The 17491-nt window shown below is 45.4% G+C and overlaps 1 protein-coding gene across 4 annotated transcripts in view; it reads left to right on the top strand.

The window, feature by feature from the left end:
* FAM110B (family with sequence similarity 110 member B) overlaps positions 1–16883 on the top strand; it is a 176933-nt gene extending 160050 nt beyond the window's left edge. For all 4 annotated transcript variants that reach the window (XM_060201000.1, XM_060201003.1, XM_060201004.1 and 1 more), the window contains one exon: positions 13922–16883. In XM_060201000.1, coding sequence (XP_060056983.1) covers positions 14272–15387 — 1116 coding nt within the window. In that variant the 5' untranslated portion in view covers positions 13922–14271 and the 3' untranslated portion in view covers positions 15388–16883. The remainder of the gene's footprint in view (positions 1–13921) is intronic.
* Positions 16884–17491: the final 608 nt, after the last annotated feature.

Raw genomic sequence — 17491 nt, 5'->3', positions numbered from 1 at the left:
TCCTGTGGGTCTCTCCAGGACCTCGCCTTCACTGTAGAGCAGCAATGGCAGGGACTGCCCCACTCTGCAAAGGGAGGCTGGGTCAGCACACTCTGCTCCTGGAGTAAAACTGGTCCTGAAATGAGTGCAGACTAGAATGGTCCCAGCTGTGGCCATGGACATCAAGATCAGACTGACAGGGACTCAGAAGTCACGCAGGCTCCTGTGCTAAATATGAATATATATGGGCCCAAGGTCGTCAGGTCAGTGAGGTAAACAGTTAATGTTTATTTATAGACTTTCATCAAGTTTGGGAGCTGCTGTCTGCCCTGATCCAGCTTTCTGACCCTATTCTCAACTCTGACTACATCTTCCCTGACAATATTTTGAGTCCACCAACTTGACTTTTAAGAACCTGAATTGGGGCCAGGCAGTGATGCACCTGGTTGAGCACTCACATTATCAAGCCCCCGTCCTCACCTACAAGGTACAAGGTTCACAAGGGATGAAGCAAGGCTATCTATATATCTTTCTTTCTTTCTTTCTTTCTTTCTTTCTTTCTTTCTCTCTCTCTTTCTCCTCTTTCAATTTCTCTCTGTCCTATTAAGTGGAAAAGAGAGAGAAGGAGGGGGTCAGGTGGTAGCGCAGTGTGTTAAGTGCATGTGGTATGAACAAGGACCAGCATAAGGATCCCAGTTCAAGCCCCCGGCTCCCCACCTGCAGGGGAGTCACTTCACAGGCGGTGAAGCAGGTCTGCAGGTGTCTGTCTTTCTGTCCCCCTCTCTGTCTTCCCCTCCTCTCTCCATTTCTCTCTGTCCTATCAACAATGAACAACATCAACAATAACAATAATAACCACAACAAGGCTACAACAACAAGGGCAGCAAAAGGGGGGGGAGGCCTCCAGGAGCAGTGGATTCATGGTGCAGGCACTGAGCCCCTGCAAAAACCCTGGAGGCAAGAGAGAGAGAGAGAGGGCGAGAGAGAGAGAGAGAAAGAGAGAGAGAGAGAGAGAGAGAGGGCGGGCAAGAGAGAAAGGAAGAAGAACTATAAAAGGAAATGCCAGGGAGGGAGCCCCTGAAGCAGAGTGTGAGAGGTCCAGCAGGATTCCCAGGGCGTTGTGAGCACTTTCTTCAGCTCAGAATACTCTGGGTAAGGTTTTCTGGGCAGAGAGCAGAAAACGAGGCAAGCTTCCGAGATCCTGACGGGGTGAAAGGACTCCAGCTGGTAGTTGAGGATGAGATGAGGGAGAGGATCTGTGTCTGCAGACCCTGCTCTATCAATCTTTCACCAGTACCTTCCCTTCCCCCCTAATTCTGTGCCTGCTCCAAACCCATTAATACCAAGCTATCCACAGAGCCAGGCGTTGGCCTCCAGTCTGTCTCTGTAATTCCTGTCAAACTCAGACAGAGCAGGAATGGGTCTAGTCAGAGTGGTGGGGTGGACTAACCAGTTGTGCCTGACAGAGCTCCCTGTCACTTGGACCCCAAAATTATCCCTCGGGTGCAAACTGCAGTGAAGCTGTACCTTGTACCATTCTGGCTTGAAAATGATTCATATAGGATGTGTTAAGTGCTAAAGATGAAAATATGTACTGCCAAAATAGGTGTTTCTTGACTTACATATCTTATTTGGAAAAGTATTTGGCCTACAATTCAGTCTGAATCCATAAAAATGGGGAAAAAATAAAATAAAAGTGTACTTTGAGTTTGTCTAAGTACACTTACAAAGAACTAATTCTTGTGGTTCTAAGAATCGCTATACTGAGAGGTATTCAGGAAATGGAAAGTCACTCCAGGTGTCCTTGGCAAAGGAGAACAGAATGGTTATTTTTTAATTGAAGCTAATGGTCTGGCATTAAAATCCTATCCTGTATTGATTTCCTTTGACCATACTTGTGTTCTAGGCAGTTAGGGCTAGTGAGTTGATTGAATAGATTGCTTGTGTATGTGTGTGTTCCCCAGTCTCCAGTCCACAAGGTGGCTTTTGTGTTGTTTCACATCTCCAAACAGTGTATTAGTCCAGGTTTATTTTTCTCTAACATCTCCATTGAGACTTTGCTATATAAAATACTGTCCTGAGTTTGAGCCCGTGTTCCCCACCTCAGGGGGGACGCTTCATGAGCAGTCTAGCTGGTGTCTGTCTTTCTCTTTCCCTCTCCATCCCCCACCCTATCTCCTCTATTTCTTTGTCCTATCAAATAGGAAGGAAAGAAAGAACAAAGGAAAAAGGAGGGGTGCACCACTAGGAGTGGTGGATTTGTGTGTTGCAGGTACAGAACCCCAGCAGTACCCCTGGTGGTAATTTAAAAATAAAAAACTGTCAGTTTTTGCTTAGCATTTTATTTCAACTTTAAGTACTTTAGTGAGTACCTATTATGTGCATGGTGAGAGCTTTAGCAGAGCAACAAAAACTTTTGGTCCTGTTCTCCAAATGCTCTGTGAAGTAAAATAGAATGAATGCATTGTCTTAAAATGTGTGCTGGGAGTCGGGAGTCGGGCGGTAGGGCAACAGGTTAAGCGCAAATGGCGCCAAGTGCAAGGACCAGTGTAAGGATCCCGGTTCAAGCCCCTGGCTCCCCACCTGCAGGGGAGTCACTTCATAGGCGGTGAAGCAGGTCTGCAGGTGTCTGTCTTTCTCTCCCCCTCTAAGTCTTCCCCTTCTCTCTCCATTTCTCTCTGTCCTATCCAACAACAACGACATCAACAATAACTACAACAATAAAACAACAAGGGCAACAAAAGGAAATAAATAAATATTAAATATTTTTAAAAGTGTGTGCTGCCCACTTAATACCTTCCATGGATCTGCAGTCAGTGGTATCAAAAGAGAAGACAAGAACTTAGTTTGTAAGCATGGTACTTTTTCTGCTTATGCATTTAAACTAATAGCATTGACATGGTTGTTTGATTTAGCAAAAGGTTTTAAAGAGTCCTTTATCCTCTACTTTCTGCGGTAGCTTATACTAAGCATGAATGGTCAAAAGATAGGTTTTGTTTTATTTGTTCTTTTGTTGTTGTTGTTGTTGTTGTTGTTGCTGGGGCTTCCGTGTTCCCAGCCAACTATTCTAGATAGAAGAGAAAAATGAAGAGAAAGAAAAACACAAAAGCTCAAAAACTTCTTCCAGTGAAGTAGGGGTCAAGTATGAATCATGGGCAGAAGTCATGGCGAAACAGTCATTCTCGCAGGTGAGCTAGCTATCTTGCCTCTGCGTGGTAGATTTTGTTGATAATAGAGTTAGCGTGGGTTCCTGAGGCATAATGTTCAAATAGAAAGCATTGAAGTATGTATCATGTATCTTTTTAGTAACCAGAGTCACGGTAAGTTACCTTGAAGTCAGCCAAGGTCAGCCTACAGGGACCCCTCTATGGAGCCGGAGACCAGTGTCTTCAGAAGCCAATTTTATCCTCTAGAACGAGAGGATCGTAACACTTGGCTTAGTCATATTCACTGAGAATTTAGAATTGAGTCTAAAAACCTGTGAAATGCATTCTTGTGGTTCTGGGGATGTGTGTGTGCCAAGTAAGAAATAATCGTTAATGGGTAGCTTTTAACTCTAATTTACGTAGCTTTTTACCTAAATATCCTCTCAGTGAGCTCCGTGGGTTCCCTTTCCCAATGCTGCCTTAGTCTTGTTCTCATCATAGGCAGCTGTTTCCCAGTATTATCTTAACATAGTTTAAAATATATTTCAAAGTAAATATTCTTTGCCCCAAGGCAGTTCACTAGCAATGAAAAATATTTTCAGAAACAAAGGTTCTGCATTAGATTGCTACCTGAGCCTTACTGTGCAGACCTGCTTCAGTTCCCATAGAGCCCAGGTTGACACAGCCAAAGCCAAAGGACTATGTACAGTGCAGGTGCTTAAAAATTGATGTTGGCTGGGAAGGAAATAGCATCCCCGCGTGCACACAGCCCTCGGCTCCTGCTCTGGACTCACGATATGCCATTCACAGGTAGTTGCCTTCACGCTCACACTAGCAAGACCAGGCTTCCCTGTTAAGGCAGTAGTTTTTTTTTTGTTTTGTTTTTTTGTTTTTTGCCTCCAAGGTTATTGCTGGGGCTCTGTGCCTGCACCATGAATCCACTGCTCCTGGAGGCCATTTATTTTTCCCCTTTTGTTGCCCTTGTCATAGCCTTGTTGTGGTTATTATTGCTGTTGTTGATGTGTTTTGTTGTTGGAGAGGATAGAGAGAAATGGAGAGAGGAGGGGAAGACAGAGAGGGTGAGAGAAAGATAGACACCTGCAGACCTGCTTCACTGCTTGTGAAGTGACTCCCCTGGGGGCTCAAACTGGGATCCTTAAGCCAGTCCTTGCACTTTGCACCACATGCACTTAACCCACTGCGCTACCGCCCGACCCCCCCCCCCAAGGCAGTAGTTTTAAGGACAGATGAGATCTTAGCACAGTGGCTCCATGAACTCCATCAATTGCAAAATAATCTCCTAGTTACTGAATTTGTTGCACTGTTGATCTAGTGTGAAAGGGGCAGGTTTGTGGGGGGTAGGAGATTAACTTTAGACGTGTAAGAAGTAATGAGCCTTCTTTTTTTATAGTTTAATGAAATAATCTTTTTATTTTTTCATTTTTATTTATAAAAAGGAAACATTGACAAAACCATAGGACAAGAGGGGTACAACTCCACACAATTCCCACCACCAGAACTCCGTATCCCATCCCCTCCCCTGATAGCTTTCCCATTCTTTATCCCTCTGGGAGTATGGACCCAGGATCATTGGCGGGGTACAGATGGTGGAAGGTCTGGCTTCTGTAATTGCTTCCCCGCTGAACATGGGCATTGGCAGGTCGATCCATACTCCCAGCCTGTCTCTCTCCTTCCCTAGTGGGGAAGGGCTCTGGGGAAGCAGGGCTCCAGGACACATTGGTGAGGTCATCTGTCCAGGGAAGTCCGGTTGGCATCATGGTAGCATCTGGAACCTGGTGGCTAAAAGAAGAGTTGACATATAAAGCCAAACAAATTGCTGACTAATCATGAACCTAAAGGCTGGAATAGTGCAGATGAAGATTTGGGGTCTCTGTTTGAAAATAATTAGTAGGCCTGTTTCAGTAATGAGTCTTCTAAAGAGCTGGGAGGGACCAGTATGTATAAAAAAGGACCCTGGACCCTTGATTTCCATGTTGATGCAGAGGTTGGCCATGAACCTGCTTGTTCCCTTTCACAGTTCAGTAAAAAAGCTTCTGTGTGAAACTCTTTTCCTCAGTAGAACTAAAGTCACCAAGATGGGAGACTTCTGTGTTTGTTTGGACAAGGTAAAGCGGTCTATTGGATTTTCATTAGGAATTCTCGTAGCCCTACTTTTTAATTACTTGTAGTTATTTTCGGTCAGCGGGTCTTTATGTTTCCAAACGATTTTTTGTTGCTGGCTAAGCACAGTATCGATTCTGCAATTTGAGGGAGAAGGTAGGGGCCCTCACACTCAGACACTTTGGTGACCCTCTTTATAATACCAGCATTCTCCTTATCTTTGGCCAAGGAAGAATTCTAAACCAGAAATATATATATTGTTTTTTTCTGGTTCGCTAATTCATTATAACTGTTTAAGTAAGAGGAAAAACAGTTTTTCAGAGATGCTCATAGCCGTTTTTTATAATGAATTTACTTATAAATGAAAATGAGGAAGCCCCAAAACAAGCTCTTTTTTTAAAATATTTATTTATTCGTTCCCTTTTGTTGCCCTCATTGTAGTTATTATTGTTGTTGTTGTTGTTGTTGTTGTTGTTGTTGTTGTTGTGTAGGACAGAGAGAAATGGAGAGAGGAGGGGAAGACGGGGTGGGGGGAAAGATAGACACCTGTAGACCTGCTTCACCACTTGTGAAGTGACTCCTCTCCTTACGCCCGTCCTTGGACTTTGTGCCACCTATGCTTAACCCACTGCGCTACTGCCCGACTCCCCAACAAGCTCTTTTTTAAGTACCCTTCAAAATGGCTCAGTAGGGGCTAGGTGGTGGCGCACCTGGTTGAGTGCACCCATTACAGTGCACAAGGACCCAGGTTCGAGCCCTCAGCCTCACCTGCAGAAGGATAGCTTCACAAGTGGTGAAGCAGGGCTGCAGCTACGGGTGTATCTCTGTCTCTCTTCCTCTCTGTCTCCCCCTCTCTTCTCAGTTTCTGGCTGTCTCTAGCCAAGAAATGAGTAAAGATAATTTTAAAAAAATAAATAACATGGCTTAGTAAAGTAAATTATGTATCTTCGCTTGAGAGTTGACCCACCACTTTTTTCCTGCCAACATTAGGTTTGATTTCATTTCTCTTTTTTTCTTGTTTCAGGAGAGAATGCTGCCCCTCTGCCTTATGGCTGATTTCATTTTTTAAACAATGGCTTTATTATTTACTCTAGCCCTTTTCACTCACATAACTGTTTGCTTTGAAATTTGAAACTGCATATTTTCTAAGTAACTCCAAAAATGGGGTCCTGCAAGTGGCCTTTTAGACGGAAAGGGCAGGAGCAGTCCACTTTGACAGAAATAGCACACAGGCTATCACTTGGGAATAATGGAGTGGTTTTTAAGGCAAGAGATCATTGAGTTACCCTGAATCTTGAAATCTAATGATAGTGATGATCAGTGTCAAGTTGTGGACACCGGGGATGAAATCTGATAATAGCTTCCATGGGCCGAACAGCCTGGTGCTGAGTTCCAGCGCCGAGCACATTCAGTGCTCCATTTCATGGTGTTCTTGCAGCAGGCCGTGAAATGTGGGCATCATTTATTATTCCCATTCCATATTCTGAGGCACACTAAGCTTGACTCACCTCCCCTGGGTCATGGAGCTGTGAGCGAAGTCGTGCTTTTGGTAGACCAAAGAGTAAGAGTTGTTACAGCCTGAGAAAGGAGTGAATCAACAGACAAGCCAACAGAAATCCTCAAGGGCCCATCTCATTTTCTGGCTTGACATCACTAAGAGATTAACAGGAAATGACTATTCCGTTCTTCCCATGTCCAAAGAACTCACCATAAGTGAATTTTCCTTTCGCTAGAATGCAAGTTTGTCCTCTGATCAGTTTTGGGCATGCAAACACTCCATCCACCCAGTTCACTCAGTTTACTGTCTCACTCAATTTAAATGAGCTTCTCCGTTTCCCATCTCAGGAGGGTGTTATCTTGGAAAACTCTGTGGAAGGGGGGGGGGGGACTTAATCAATACAGGGCTTACCCTTCTGTTCTCACTCCAGTTCCTTCCTCGTTCATTAGTAAGTGCCACTCCTAATCTCTCTGGGGCAGAATGCGAATGAAGAGGTAGATGAATGTGCCGGACAGAAAATGTTACAGGAAATATGAGAAGTTCTTCTCCCTAACTCTGCCACCTGTAATGAGGTGTACCCTCATGTATTTAGGGTGGTTCTTAGAAATATTGGGGGTTGGGAGTCAGTGGGTTAAGCGCAGGTGGCGCAAAGCGAAAGGACCAGCAGAAGAATCCTAGTTCGAGCCCCCAACTCCCCACCTGTAGGGGAGTCACTTCACAGGCGGTGAAGCAGGTCTGCAGGTGTCTGTCTTTCTCTCCACCTCTCTGTCTTCCCCTCCTCTCTCCATTTCTCTCTGTCCTATCCAACAACAACAACATCAGTAACAACAACAGTAATAACTACAACAAGGGCAACAAAAGGGAATAAATAAATACCAAAAGAAGAAGAAGGAGAAGGAGAAGAAGAAGAAATAATAATAATAATGTTGGGGGGATATTAGGACCAGTCAGCCCTTATCCCTGCTATAAAGTGTCTGCACTCTATTTCAAGATTGCTGGTTTCCTTAGGAAGGGAGGTCGTCTTTGAAAGTAGTTCTTTTATGATAATATGAGCACACCTTTCCATGTGTAGACTTAGAAAACCCTCACCTAGGTACTAAGGTTAAAAGTGTCTTTTCTATGTCTCTTAGAGACTTCAGAACAGACTCTGCCTTCAGACCTTTTTAAACTTGTGCCACGAACAAGCTCGTCTCTTCTTAGGCTCCCGAGCTCCATGACATTTGCACTGGCCTGTCAGACTTCATCCTGATCGAAATGGGCAAGGCATGCTTGGTCATTTCCCCCACAATACGGAGGGGGCGGAGGAAGTGTGTAACTTTTTCCAGAGACCGAGTTGTCTTCCTCTCCTCGATTTTCATTGCTTTCTTTCTTTACCTGACATCGTGGGAAGATGGGTGGCAGATGTTACCTCCTGTTCCTCCCTCCAGACTCGCTCGATTCACAGCACCACCTGGAGGCTATTCGCGTAACAACACATAATTGGCAGTCGTTTTCACAGGTTCCTCTTAAATACCTGTGCGGGTTTGCTTGACTCTCCACCAGGAGGACTCAGTACACCACATGAGAGCCACTGTAGTAAACATTAATTTTTGATGGATGTTTTGATCGATTAAGTTATTGTTCCCTACCCTCTGGTCAAATAAAATAGACGAGTCAAAAGATGTTAAAGGGATCGCTTTAAAAAGTGGAGACAATGGGAGTCGGGCAGTAGCGCAGCGGGTTAAGTGCATGTGGCGCAAAGTGCAAGGACCGGCATAAGAATCCCAGGTTCGAGCCCCCGGCTTCCCACCTGCAGGGGCGTCACTTCACAGGTGGTGAAGCAGGTCTGCAGGTGTCTCTCTTTCTCTCCCCCTCTCTGCCTTCCCCTCCTCTCTCCATTTCTCTCTGTCCTATCCAAGAACGAACAACATCAACAATGGCAATAATAATAATAACCACAACGAAGCTACAACAACAAGGGCAACATATCCTACACATAATTCCTACTAGGTATTTGTGAATTGATTAAGCACAACTCATTATTCAGTGACAGATCTTAGATTTTTCGTGCATGTCTTTGAGATTCAGAAGTAAGCACTGCCTATGAAACTCTGTGTTTTAGCTTTGAGGATAGAAGTGGTTTTTGTTCTTAAATGGGGAAGAACCAAGAATATACCTATGAGAGTGGTTCCCACTCCTGATAGAATATTAAGCCTTAAAATGAGAGGGAGGAAGAGGAGGATGAGGAGGGAATGTTTCATGGCAGAGTTTTATACATGTAATAAGAATATTATGATATGAGGCCAGTAGTGGCAAACTTGGTAAAATGAACACGTTACAGTGCTCAAGGACTCAGGTTCAAGCCCTGCTCCCCACCTGCAGGGGAAAAGCTTCACAAGTGAAGCAGGTCTCTCTTCCTATCTCCCTCCCCTCTTGATTTCTGGTTGTCCCTATCCTATAAAGATTAAAAAAGGGGGCGGGGGAGTCAGGTGGTAGCTCAGCAGATTAAGCGCACATGGCGCAAAATGCAAGGACCAGCGTAAGGATCCCGGTTTGAGCCCCCGGCTCCCCACCTGCAAGGGAGTTGCTTCACAGTTGGTGACACAGGTCTGCAGGTGTCTGTCTTTCTCCCTGTCTTCCCCTCCTCTCTCCATTTCTCTCTGTCCTGTCCAACAACGACAACAATAATAAGTACAACAATAAAACAAGGGCAACAAAAGGGAAGAAATAAATAAATATTAAAAAAAGATTTAAAAAGGTGTGTTTTTTTTTAATAATGTTATGATATAACATGTTGGGAAACTAGAAGAATCTGACCTTCTGGAACTCTCACTTCTCATCACCCTCAGGGGAAAATCACGTCTGCTACTTCTTCCAAGAGTGTTTCATCAGAAGATATTTTCAAGTTCACCAAATTGGACACATTCATTTTCATAGATAAGATCAAGAAGCTGGGATGTTGTTAAATGATTCAGAAGTGAATGACTCACACTGTATCTTTAAAAATATTACACACTTTTCCCCCCTTCAGCCATACTCATGAGAAATAAGTAGTCATACTCATGAGAAATAATAGTTGAAAAACCTCCCTGTGGATCTAGGCCTGTATTCAACGGGAGGGGCCTTATTCTAACTCCACTGTTCTCTTCCGTACATAAAACTTCAAGTCTATTCAGCATTGATTATCTTTTGTGTTACTTTCCAGAAGCACTTGCTCCAATGGGTTTCCTGATCTTGAATTTGGAAAATCAGCAGAGTTGAAGCAGAGGTCTGGATTAGTTGTGTCAGCTGAGAGCCACATTGCTCGTGGCAGTTTTGAGCTGTCGGTCCCCCTGCACACTGGCCTCAGCCAGAGCCAGAGACACGCAGGCACATGAGGCCTCTGTTAGAGGGACTGTGGCTTTAAGCATTTTCCTACCCATCATGTGTGCTGAAGCTCATCTTCTCTTCCTCACTGCTTACACTGTTCTTAGGCCCGGCGTGCCACAGATCCCCAGTTCTCCACACTAGCCGCAGTCCCTGGCCTTTACCTAACTGTCCCTGTGAGCTACCAGTTTGAAAAGACGACAATAAGCTTTCTAGGGAATGCTTCCTAGAAAACAGATTGATACTTCTGGGACCTCGAAGTTCAGAGTGATGATTTCAATATAGTCTTGACAGATCCAGAGGAAAGGTATCATCTCTTGTCTTCTACTGGGCCAGCTTCCTATTTGCTGGAGGTTTTTCTGTGACTCTTGGTACAGCACTGATTGTCCAAGATCTGTCTTCTGCTTCAGTGTTTCCTCTAAAATTCCAAGCCTCTCTGTACATACTGGTGGGATGTCAGAAAAGACAGAATCTATTTTTCTGTTTTTATACAAAAATAATGTCATGGCTTTTCTGACAACCCAATACATCTGGAAGATCCTGAATTCACTGAAGAGGTTTCACATATTCAGGAGAAATAAAACTTGTCGTAAAGGCAGCTCCCCCCTTTAAGCACCAAGAGTGTGTCCCAGAAGGTTTTCTTTTTTATTATTATTTATTTATTTATTTTCCCTTTTATTGCCCTTGTTGACAGAAGGTTTTATTTTTTTAATGAAGTCTTTTTAAAAATATTTATTTATTCTCTTTTGTTGCCCTTGTTGTTTTATTGTTGTAGTTGTTATTGATGTCGTCATTGTTGGATAGGACAGAGAGAAGTGGAGAGAGGAGGAGAGAAAGATAGACACCTGCAGCAGATCTGCTTCACCATTTGTGAAGTAACTACCCAGCAGGTGGGGAGCCAGGGGCTCAAACCTGGATCCTTCTTCTTCTAGCGTTTGCCCTTCTTCCGTAGCCAGTCAACAGCGTCAGGTTGAGCCTGATGTAAAGTTTCGAGACCTCCTTTGAATCTGGAGAGGTGGCAGTCGTTGACTATGTGGGTTATAGTCTGTCTGGAGCCGCAGGGGCAGTTCGGGTCGTCTCTGGCTCCCCAGTGATGGAACATAGCGGCGCACCGGCCATGGCCTTTTCGATATCGATTGAGGAGGGCCCGATCATAACGTGCTAGGTCAAAGCTGGGTTGACGCTTGCAGGGGTCTGTGACCCGGATCCTGACACTGGTCCTTGTGCTTTGCGCCATGCACGCTTTACCTGTTACGCTACTGCCCGACTCCCAGAAGTTTTTCTTAAAGCTTATGTAAGCTCCATTGTTTCCTCTGGCTCTGAACGCCACTCTTTGGAGGTTAGAGAAGATAGTACATTAGTCTGCCCCTAAAAGGATCGATTCATCTTGCCAGTGAGCTAGACCTCGGGTACTATGTAAAGAGAATCGCCACTCCCATTCTGGCATTTCATTCAACAAAGAAATATGCTCAAAGAAGCAGTCATACCTAATATTCATGAGAGGAGGTGGTTTTAGTCGAGTTACACAATTAAAGAAAGTCATTATATAGAAATTGCCTGGAGGTTTTCACATCTTTCACAGGAAAAATATTTTTATTAAAATCTTTTTTGCAGAACCCCAGAATTGCCTCAGACAAATCCATGGTGTATTTAGAGCTTAAAAGAGTTTTAGAAAATGATAATAAAAGAAACCCTACTCCTCACCTCTGCTTGTTAATGAGCATTTTCTTACCTTAAAAGTAGATGATTTTATAATAATATTACTTGGGAAAGGGTGTTCTTTGACAGGCTAATTGAATATATTACCCATTCATACTCCTAATTGTAACCAAAGATGCCAAAAATGTCTTGAATTAGTTACTGTGCTGTTGTATTCATAATTTTCTTTGTCAGCAGTAGCAGGCAGAGAAGTGGCGGTGGGAAGGCCACAGAGATAGACGTGAAGTGATGGATTACATAGAAGGGCCCCTTAGTGATTTACCTGTTTTCCTTTTTTGTTGTTGTTGTTGTTGTTGTTTGAGCTGGGCAGTCTAAGCCAGGTTGCTCAAAAGACCAAGTGTAAGTCCCATCCAGAAATGCTTAAGTACTAACCAAGTTATCCTTAACATTTTTAGTCATGACTGGCATCTTAAGATTTGATTTTAGTCTTAGTACCTTAGGGGGGTTGGGAGAAAACTTATCACAAAAAAACTTGATTATTTCTTACTAAATGTAAGAGAGAAATTATGGAGAGTTTGTAGCCAAATTCACAAATATGGCTGATCTGGAAGGATTTGTTTTATTGTTGTTGTTATTATTTTTTTAAGTAAGCTTGTATTTAATGAGGTAAATGCAGTGCACATGCTTGGTTTTCAGAGATGTTTTCAAGTTTACTCGTTAGCAGAAATATGAAGGGGCCAGGCAGAGGCGCATGTGAGTAAGCACGCACATTACTGTGAGCAAGGATCCAGGTCCAAGGCCCTAGTCCTCACAGGAGTTTCAGGTGGGGGAGAGCTGCCCTCTCCATTTTTCTCTGTCTCTATCCACTAATAAACAAACAAGATATTAAAAAGATATATGACAATGAATACAGGTTGACAAATTGTCCACACACTTGAAACAAATGTGCCAGTTTTTAAAAATCAGCTCAACTATCAATCCCTTTTCTTGCCCACCTGTTCAAGTTTGGAAGAATTCAAAAGTTCTGGACAGGGAGGTTGCATGATGATAAATACAGAAAAGATTTCCATGCCGGGGGTTACCAAAAAAGCCCAGGTGCAGGGTTTGGGCAGTAGCACAGCGGGTTAAGCGCACATGGCGCAAAGTGCAAGGACTGGCTTTAGGATCCGGGTTCAAGCCCTCCCCCCCCCCCCCCGGCTCCCCATTTGCAGGGGGGTTGCAGGCAGTGAAGCAGGTCTGCAGGTATCTGTCTTTCTCTCCCCCTCTGTCTGCCCTCCTCTCTCTATTTTTCTCTGTCCTACCCAACAACAACAACAATGTCAACAATAACAAGAAGGGCAACAAAATGGGAGAAATGGCCTCCAGGAGCAATGGATTCAAAGTGCAGGCACTGAGCCCCAGCATATAACTCTGGAGTCAAAAGAAAAGGGAGAGGGAGAGGGAGAGGGAGAGGGAGAGGGAGAGGGAGAGGGAGAGGGAGAGGGAGAGGGAGAGGGAGAGAGAGAGAGAGAGAGAGAGAGAAAGAAAAAGAAAGGAAGGAAAGGGAAGGGAAGGGAAGGGAAGGGAAGGGAAGGGAAGGGAAGGGAAGGGAAGGGAAGGGAAGGGAAGGGAAGGGAAGGGAAGGGAAGGGAAGGGAAGGGAAGGGGAAGGGACCCAGGTGCGATCCCTGGCACCACCATAAACCTGAGCATACCTTGGTAATAGAGACTCAGAAGTTTTGAGTTCTTTGCGAAGGAGGTAGTATGTGGAGTTGTATCGTTCGCAGCCTGGAGCCTATGAGGGATTCTTAAGAACCTGGAGGCACCTAAGGATCTGTTTGGGATGGGAAGCCTGCTTGGCTCAACTGGGCTTTCTGCGGGCATCAGCCTTTGCTGAGTTTGGATCTGTCAGTAGAACCTTGGGGCGTGATCAGGAGGCGGTGCTTACCAGTGAGCAGGCAGCTGGGAGGGCTCCCGTGGAGAGTCTCAGCCTCTTTCTTCCCGCATCTGATCAGGGCAGATCCGGACAGACGTGGGGAGGCCCTGGTTCAGATTTGGGGGTGGGGGGGTTCCTCCTCCCCGGGACCCGTTGGCAGCCGGACGCAGGAGGCGGGGCGCGGCCGGGGTTTCTCTGCTGCTACAGCCGTGATGTCACTCGCCCTTCCTAACCCGCGGTTGGTTGTTTTGTGTTTCAGCTCTGCCCCGCAGTTGAACACAAAGACCAGGAGGAGATTCCCACATCCATCCTTGAAGGGAGAAGAAAGAAAGAGAAAGAAAGGAGGCAGCGAAGCAGATCAAAGGAATTTGTGGCTTGTGACCTTTTCGGACCCGGGGCTGCCTGGGAAGTGAATGAAGCTCCCGGTAGTGGTTCTCGAGGTGTGAGATGAGGCGCTGTCCTGGCCGCCGCTGCTGCTGCTGCTGCTGCGGTCACTGATTCCAGCCCCGGCCCGCTGCCCTTGGTGCCTCGTGTACATGTGTCTATTCAGCGCATCCACAGGCGCCCAGAAGAGAATCCAACACGGCTGCCGGGGAGAGACCACCCACCATGCCCACGGAGACCCTACAGACAGGTAGCATGGTGAAGCCGGTCAGCCCCGCGGGCACCTTCACCTCCGCCGTGCCCCTGCGCATCCTCAACAAAGGGCCCGACTACTTTCGCAGGCAGGCTGAGCCCAACCCCAAAAGACTCAGCGCCGTGGAGAGACTGGAAGCCGATAAGGCCAAGTATGTCAAGAGTCAGGAGGTCATCAACGCCAAGCAGGAGCCGGTCAAGCCGGCCGTGATGGCCAAGCCCCCCGTGTGCCCCGCTGCCAAGCGCGCCCTGGGCAGCCCCACGCTCAAGGTGTTTGGCACCAATGCCAAGACCGAGAGCGGCGTGCACAGAGAGAACCTGAAACTCGAAATCCTGAAAAACATCCTCAACAGCTCAGAAGGGTCCAGCTCGGGCTCCGGACACAAGCACAGCTCGAGGAACTGGCCCCCGTACAGGCCCGAAGCCCCCGAGCTGCAGCGACACTCGTTCGCAGAGTCCCTCAAGGTGGACCCCACGCAAGCCCGCGGCGGCGCACAGGAGGGCGGCTCCCACCTGGGCCGCAGGCTGCTGGAGCAGTCGGCCGAGTCCTTCCTCCACGTGTCCCACAGCTCGTCGGATATCCGCAAAGTGACCAGTGTTAAGCCCTTCAAAGCGATCCCCTGCAGTAGCTCTGCCCCTCCCCTGCCCCCCAAGCCCAAGGTGGCCGCCGTCCCCACCGTGAAGTCCCCGGAGGCCGCCGAGGCCATGGAGCCTGCGTGCGGAGTCAGCAGAAGACCCTCCCTGCAGCGCTCCAAGTCAGACTTGAGTGACAGGTATTTCCGAGTAGACGCAGACGTGGAGAGGTTCTTCAACTACTGCGGACTGGATCCCGAAGAACTAGAAAACCTTGGGATGGAGAACTTTGCAAGGGCTAATTCCGACATAATATCCCTCAACTTCCGCAGCGCCAGCATGATCAGCTCAGACTGCGAACAGTCTCAGGACAGTAACAGTGACCTTAGAAATGATGACAGTGCCAATGACCGGGTGCCATACGGCATTTCTGCCATCGAAAGAAATGCTAGGATCATCAAGTGGTTATATAGTATCAAACAAGCTAGAGAGTCCCAGAAGGTCTCCCACGTGTAAGAGCAAGTGTGTGCAGAGGAGGGGCGGGGCGGGGCGCTGTGCATCGCAGTTGTGAAGGTTGTGAGGTCTTCTTGAAGTGTTGTTAAGCTTCCCCACTCTTTGTGTTGCTTGTTGTGCAATGTTTTCAAATTGCATGCCTGTCAACATGGGGACTGACCTGACTTCCACTCCACCATCGCTGCAGAGCCTGGCTGAGCACACATCTGCCACAGAGTGTCAGGCCAGCATCTAATTAGGGCTTTGATCTTAAGCAAAACTGTTTACACAAACATGGTATATACAACTTCTCCAATATTTATGTGGTCCTTGTGTTTTTTTTTTATATCCCACACAATTGTGTCTTAATTAAAATGTTGTCAACTGGCATTTAAGTCGAGAGCAGAATCTTTTTGAAGTAAAAAGCCAAATTGCCTACATGTGAACCGGAAACAGTTGGGGAAATCAAAGCTCCCCCCCCCCCCCCCAAACAGACTGGGACTGACCTGAGACAGAGCTTGGTGGGGTTTTCTGAGGAAGAAAACGGTGAGCCTGCTGACCATGGTCACACATACTGGGATTCTCTGTCACTTACTCAAGTAGTGGTGGGGGCAGCAGTGCTATGCTTTGTGTCGTATGTGTAAATGTGGATGGTTTGTCTCATGTTGACCCCCAAGAAAGACAATCAAATAAAATGATGGTAATTAAATCTAGGAGGTTGGGTGCTCTGGGGTTTTGTTCACGTTGTCCTGATTTAGGTTGATTCAAAATTTTCTGCTATTATAACCTTTTTTTTTTTTAATGAGAATGGCTACTCCAAAAATAGATAATGTCTTTAAAACAACAACAACAACAAAAAGTGGGGTTTTTTTTGTTTTTTGTTTTTGGTCATAACTTAATTCCATGCTGATTTTCTTTCTTCCCTCTTTCCCTCCTTTTGTTATATTTGGGGAAAGGGGAGTGGAGCTTGTGCAGGTTTGGGCTATCTAAAAGACATGAACAAAAATGGAAATACCAGCCATATCCGTGTAGCACCTCCATTCAAAAGCAAAAGCGAATGCCTTTGGTAGCTGAGCCCTAGCTAAGCATTGTGGTTGTGTTGTCTTGCCTATATTATTCTCTCAGGCCCTGGACCTTTGTTACTGTTCTTGGAAACAAACTATAGGAAACATGACACTATGTAGCTTTTTCTACTTTATGGTCTTTAGTGATGCAGACCAACTTGTTCCTTTCCCTCCTCCTCCCAATAACCTGTCTTCCAGGTGGTTTGGTTAGCTGTCAACCAGCTGACCATTGTGGTGTGGTAGCAGAGAGGTGAACGTGCCGTGGTCTGCTTCATTGCTTTTGTAGTCATGCTCTGAAGTTCTCAGAAGCACTCCCTTAGATTTCATCAGCTAATAGAAAACTTTTTATGGTGTAAATGCTGTAAGACTTTGTACATACTTCAGTTGTTATGAAATCTTTAAGAAAAAAAAAAAGAAAAATTATGCTAATAAATAGCTCTGGTGCAGGCCCTCATGGTGGTGGTTTCTCTTTGTACTTTCTTTGCTTCTTCCTTGAGAGTTGAAATTTGGTCTACGAGCAGATTTCTTTTTTATAGCTCCGAAGGGAAAAAAAAAGTTGCTAAATTATCTTCATCGTATCACAATTATTCTGAACATCCACCTGCCTTCCAAACTGAAGTGATAGCAATATGCTTTCTCTAAAATAGTTGCATTGGGCTTCCTAAAATGTGTCGCTGCTGCTTTGCTTAGTTTACACTTCTGTTATTTTTTTTCTTTTGCTTAAACATCAGAATTTTTCACGTTTTCCACAAGACTGATTTGTAAATATTTATGAGTTCTTCAAATGGAGACATACCTTTGGAATCGGTAGCCCTGTTGTTATTTGTTCAAGTCCAACATCATTGAGATGGCATGTATTTCGGCCTTTCTCCAACCAGTCATTCATCCTTCCCTGTTTCAACCTCAGCAGCGTAGACAACACTGGTGTGGTTAACAAAACTTTTCCTGTCTTGAATAACTTAGATTGTGCATTTATTTTAAGAGAAGTATCGTTCCACTTAGTGAACAGGTCTTATATCCTACTATAAGGACATTGAATACTCAGTGATATTTATTGAATGATG

The sequence above is a fragment of the Erinaceus europaeus genome, chromosome 1 (assembly GCF_950295315.1).
Source record: "Erinaceus europaeus chromosome 1, mEriEur2.1, whole genome shotgun sequence".
Taxonomy (NCBI): Eukaryota; Metazoa; Chordata; class Mammalia; order Eulipotyphla; family Erinaceidae; genus Erinaceus; species Erinaceus europaeus.
This window is presented reverse-complemented; position numbering and strand designations above follow the sequence as displayed.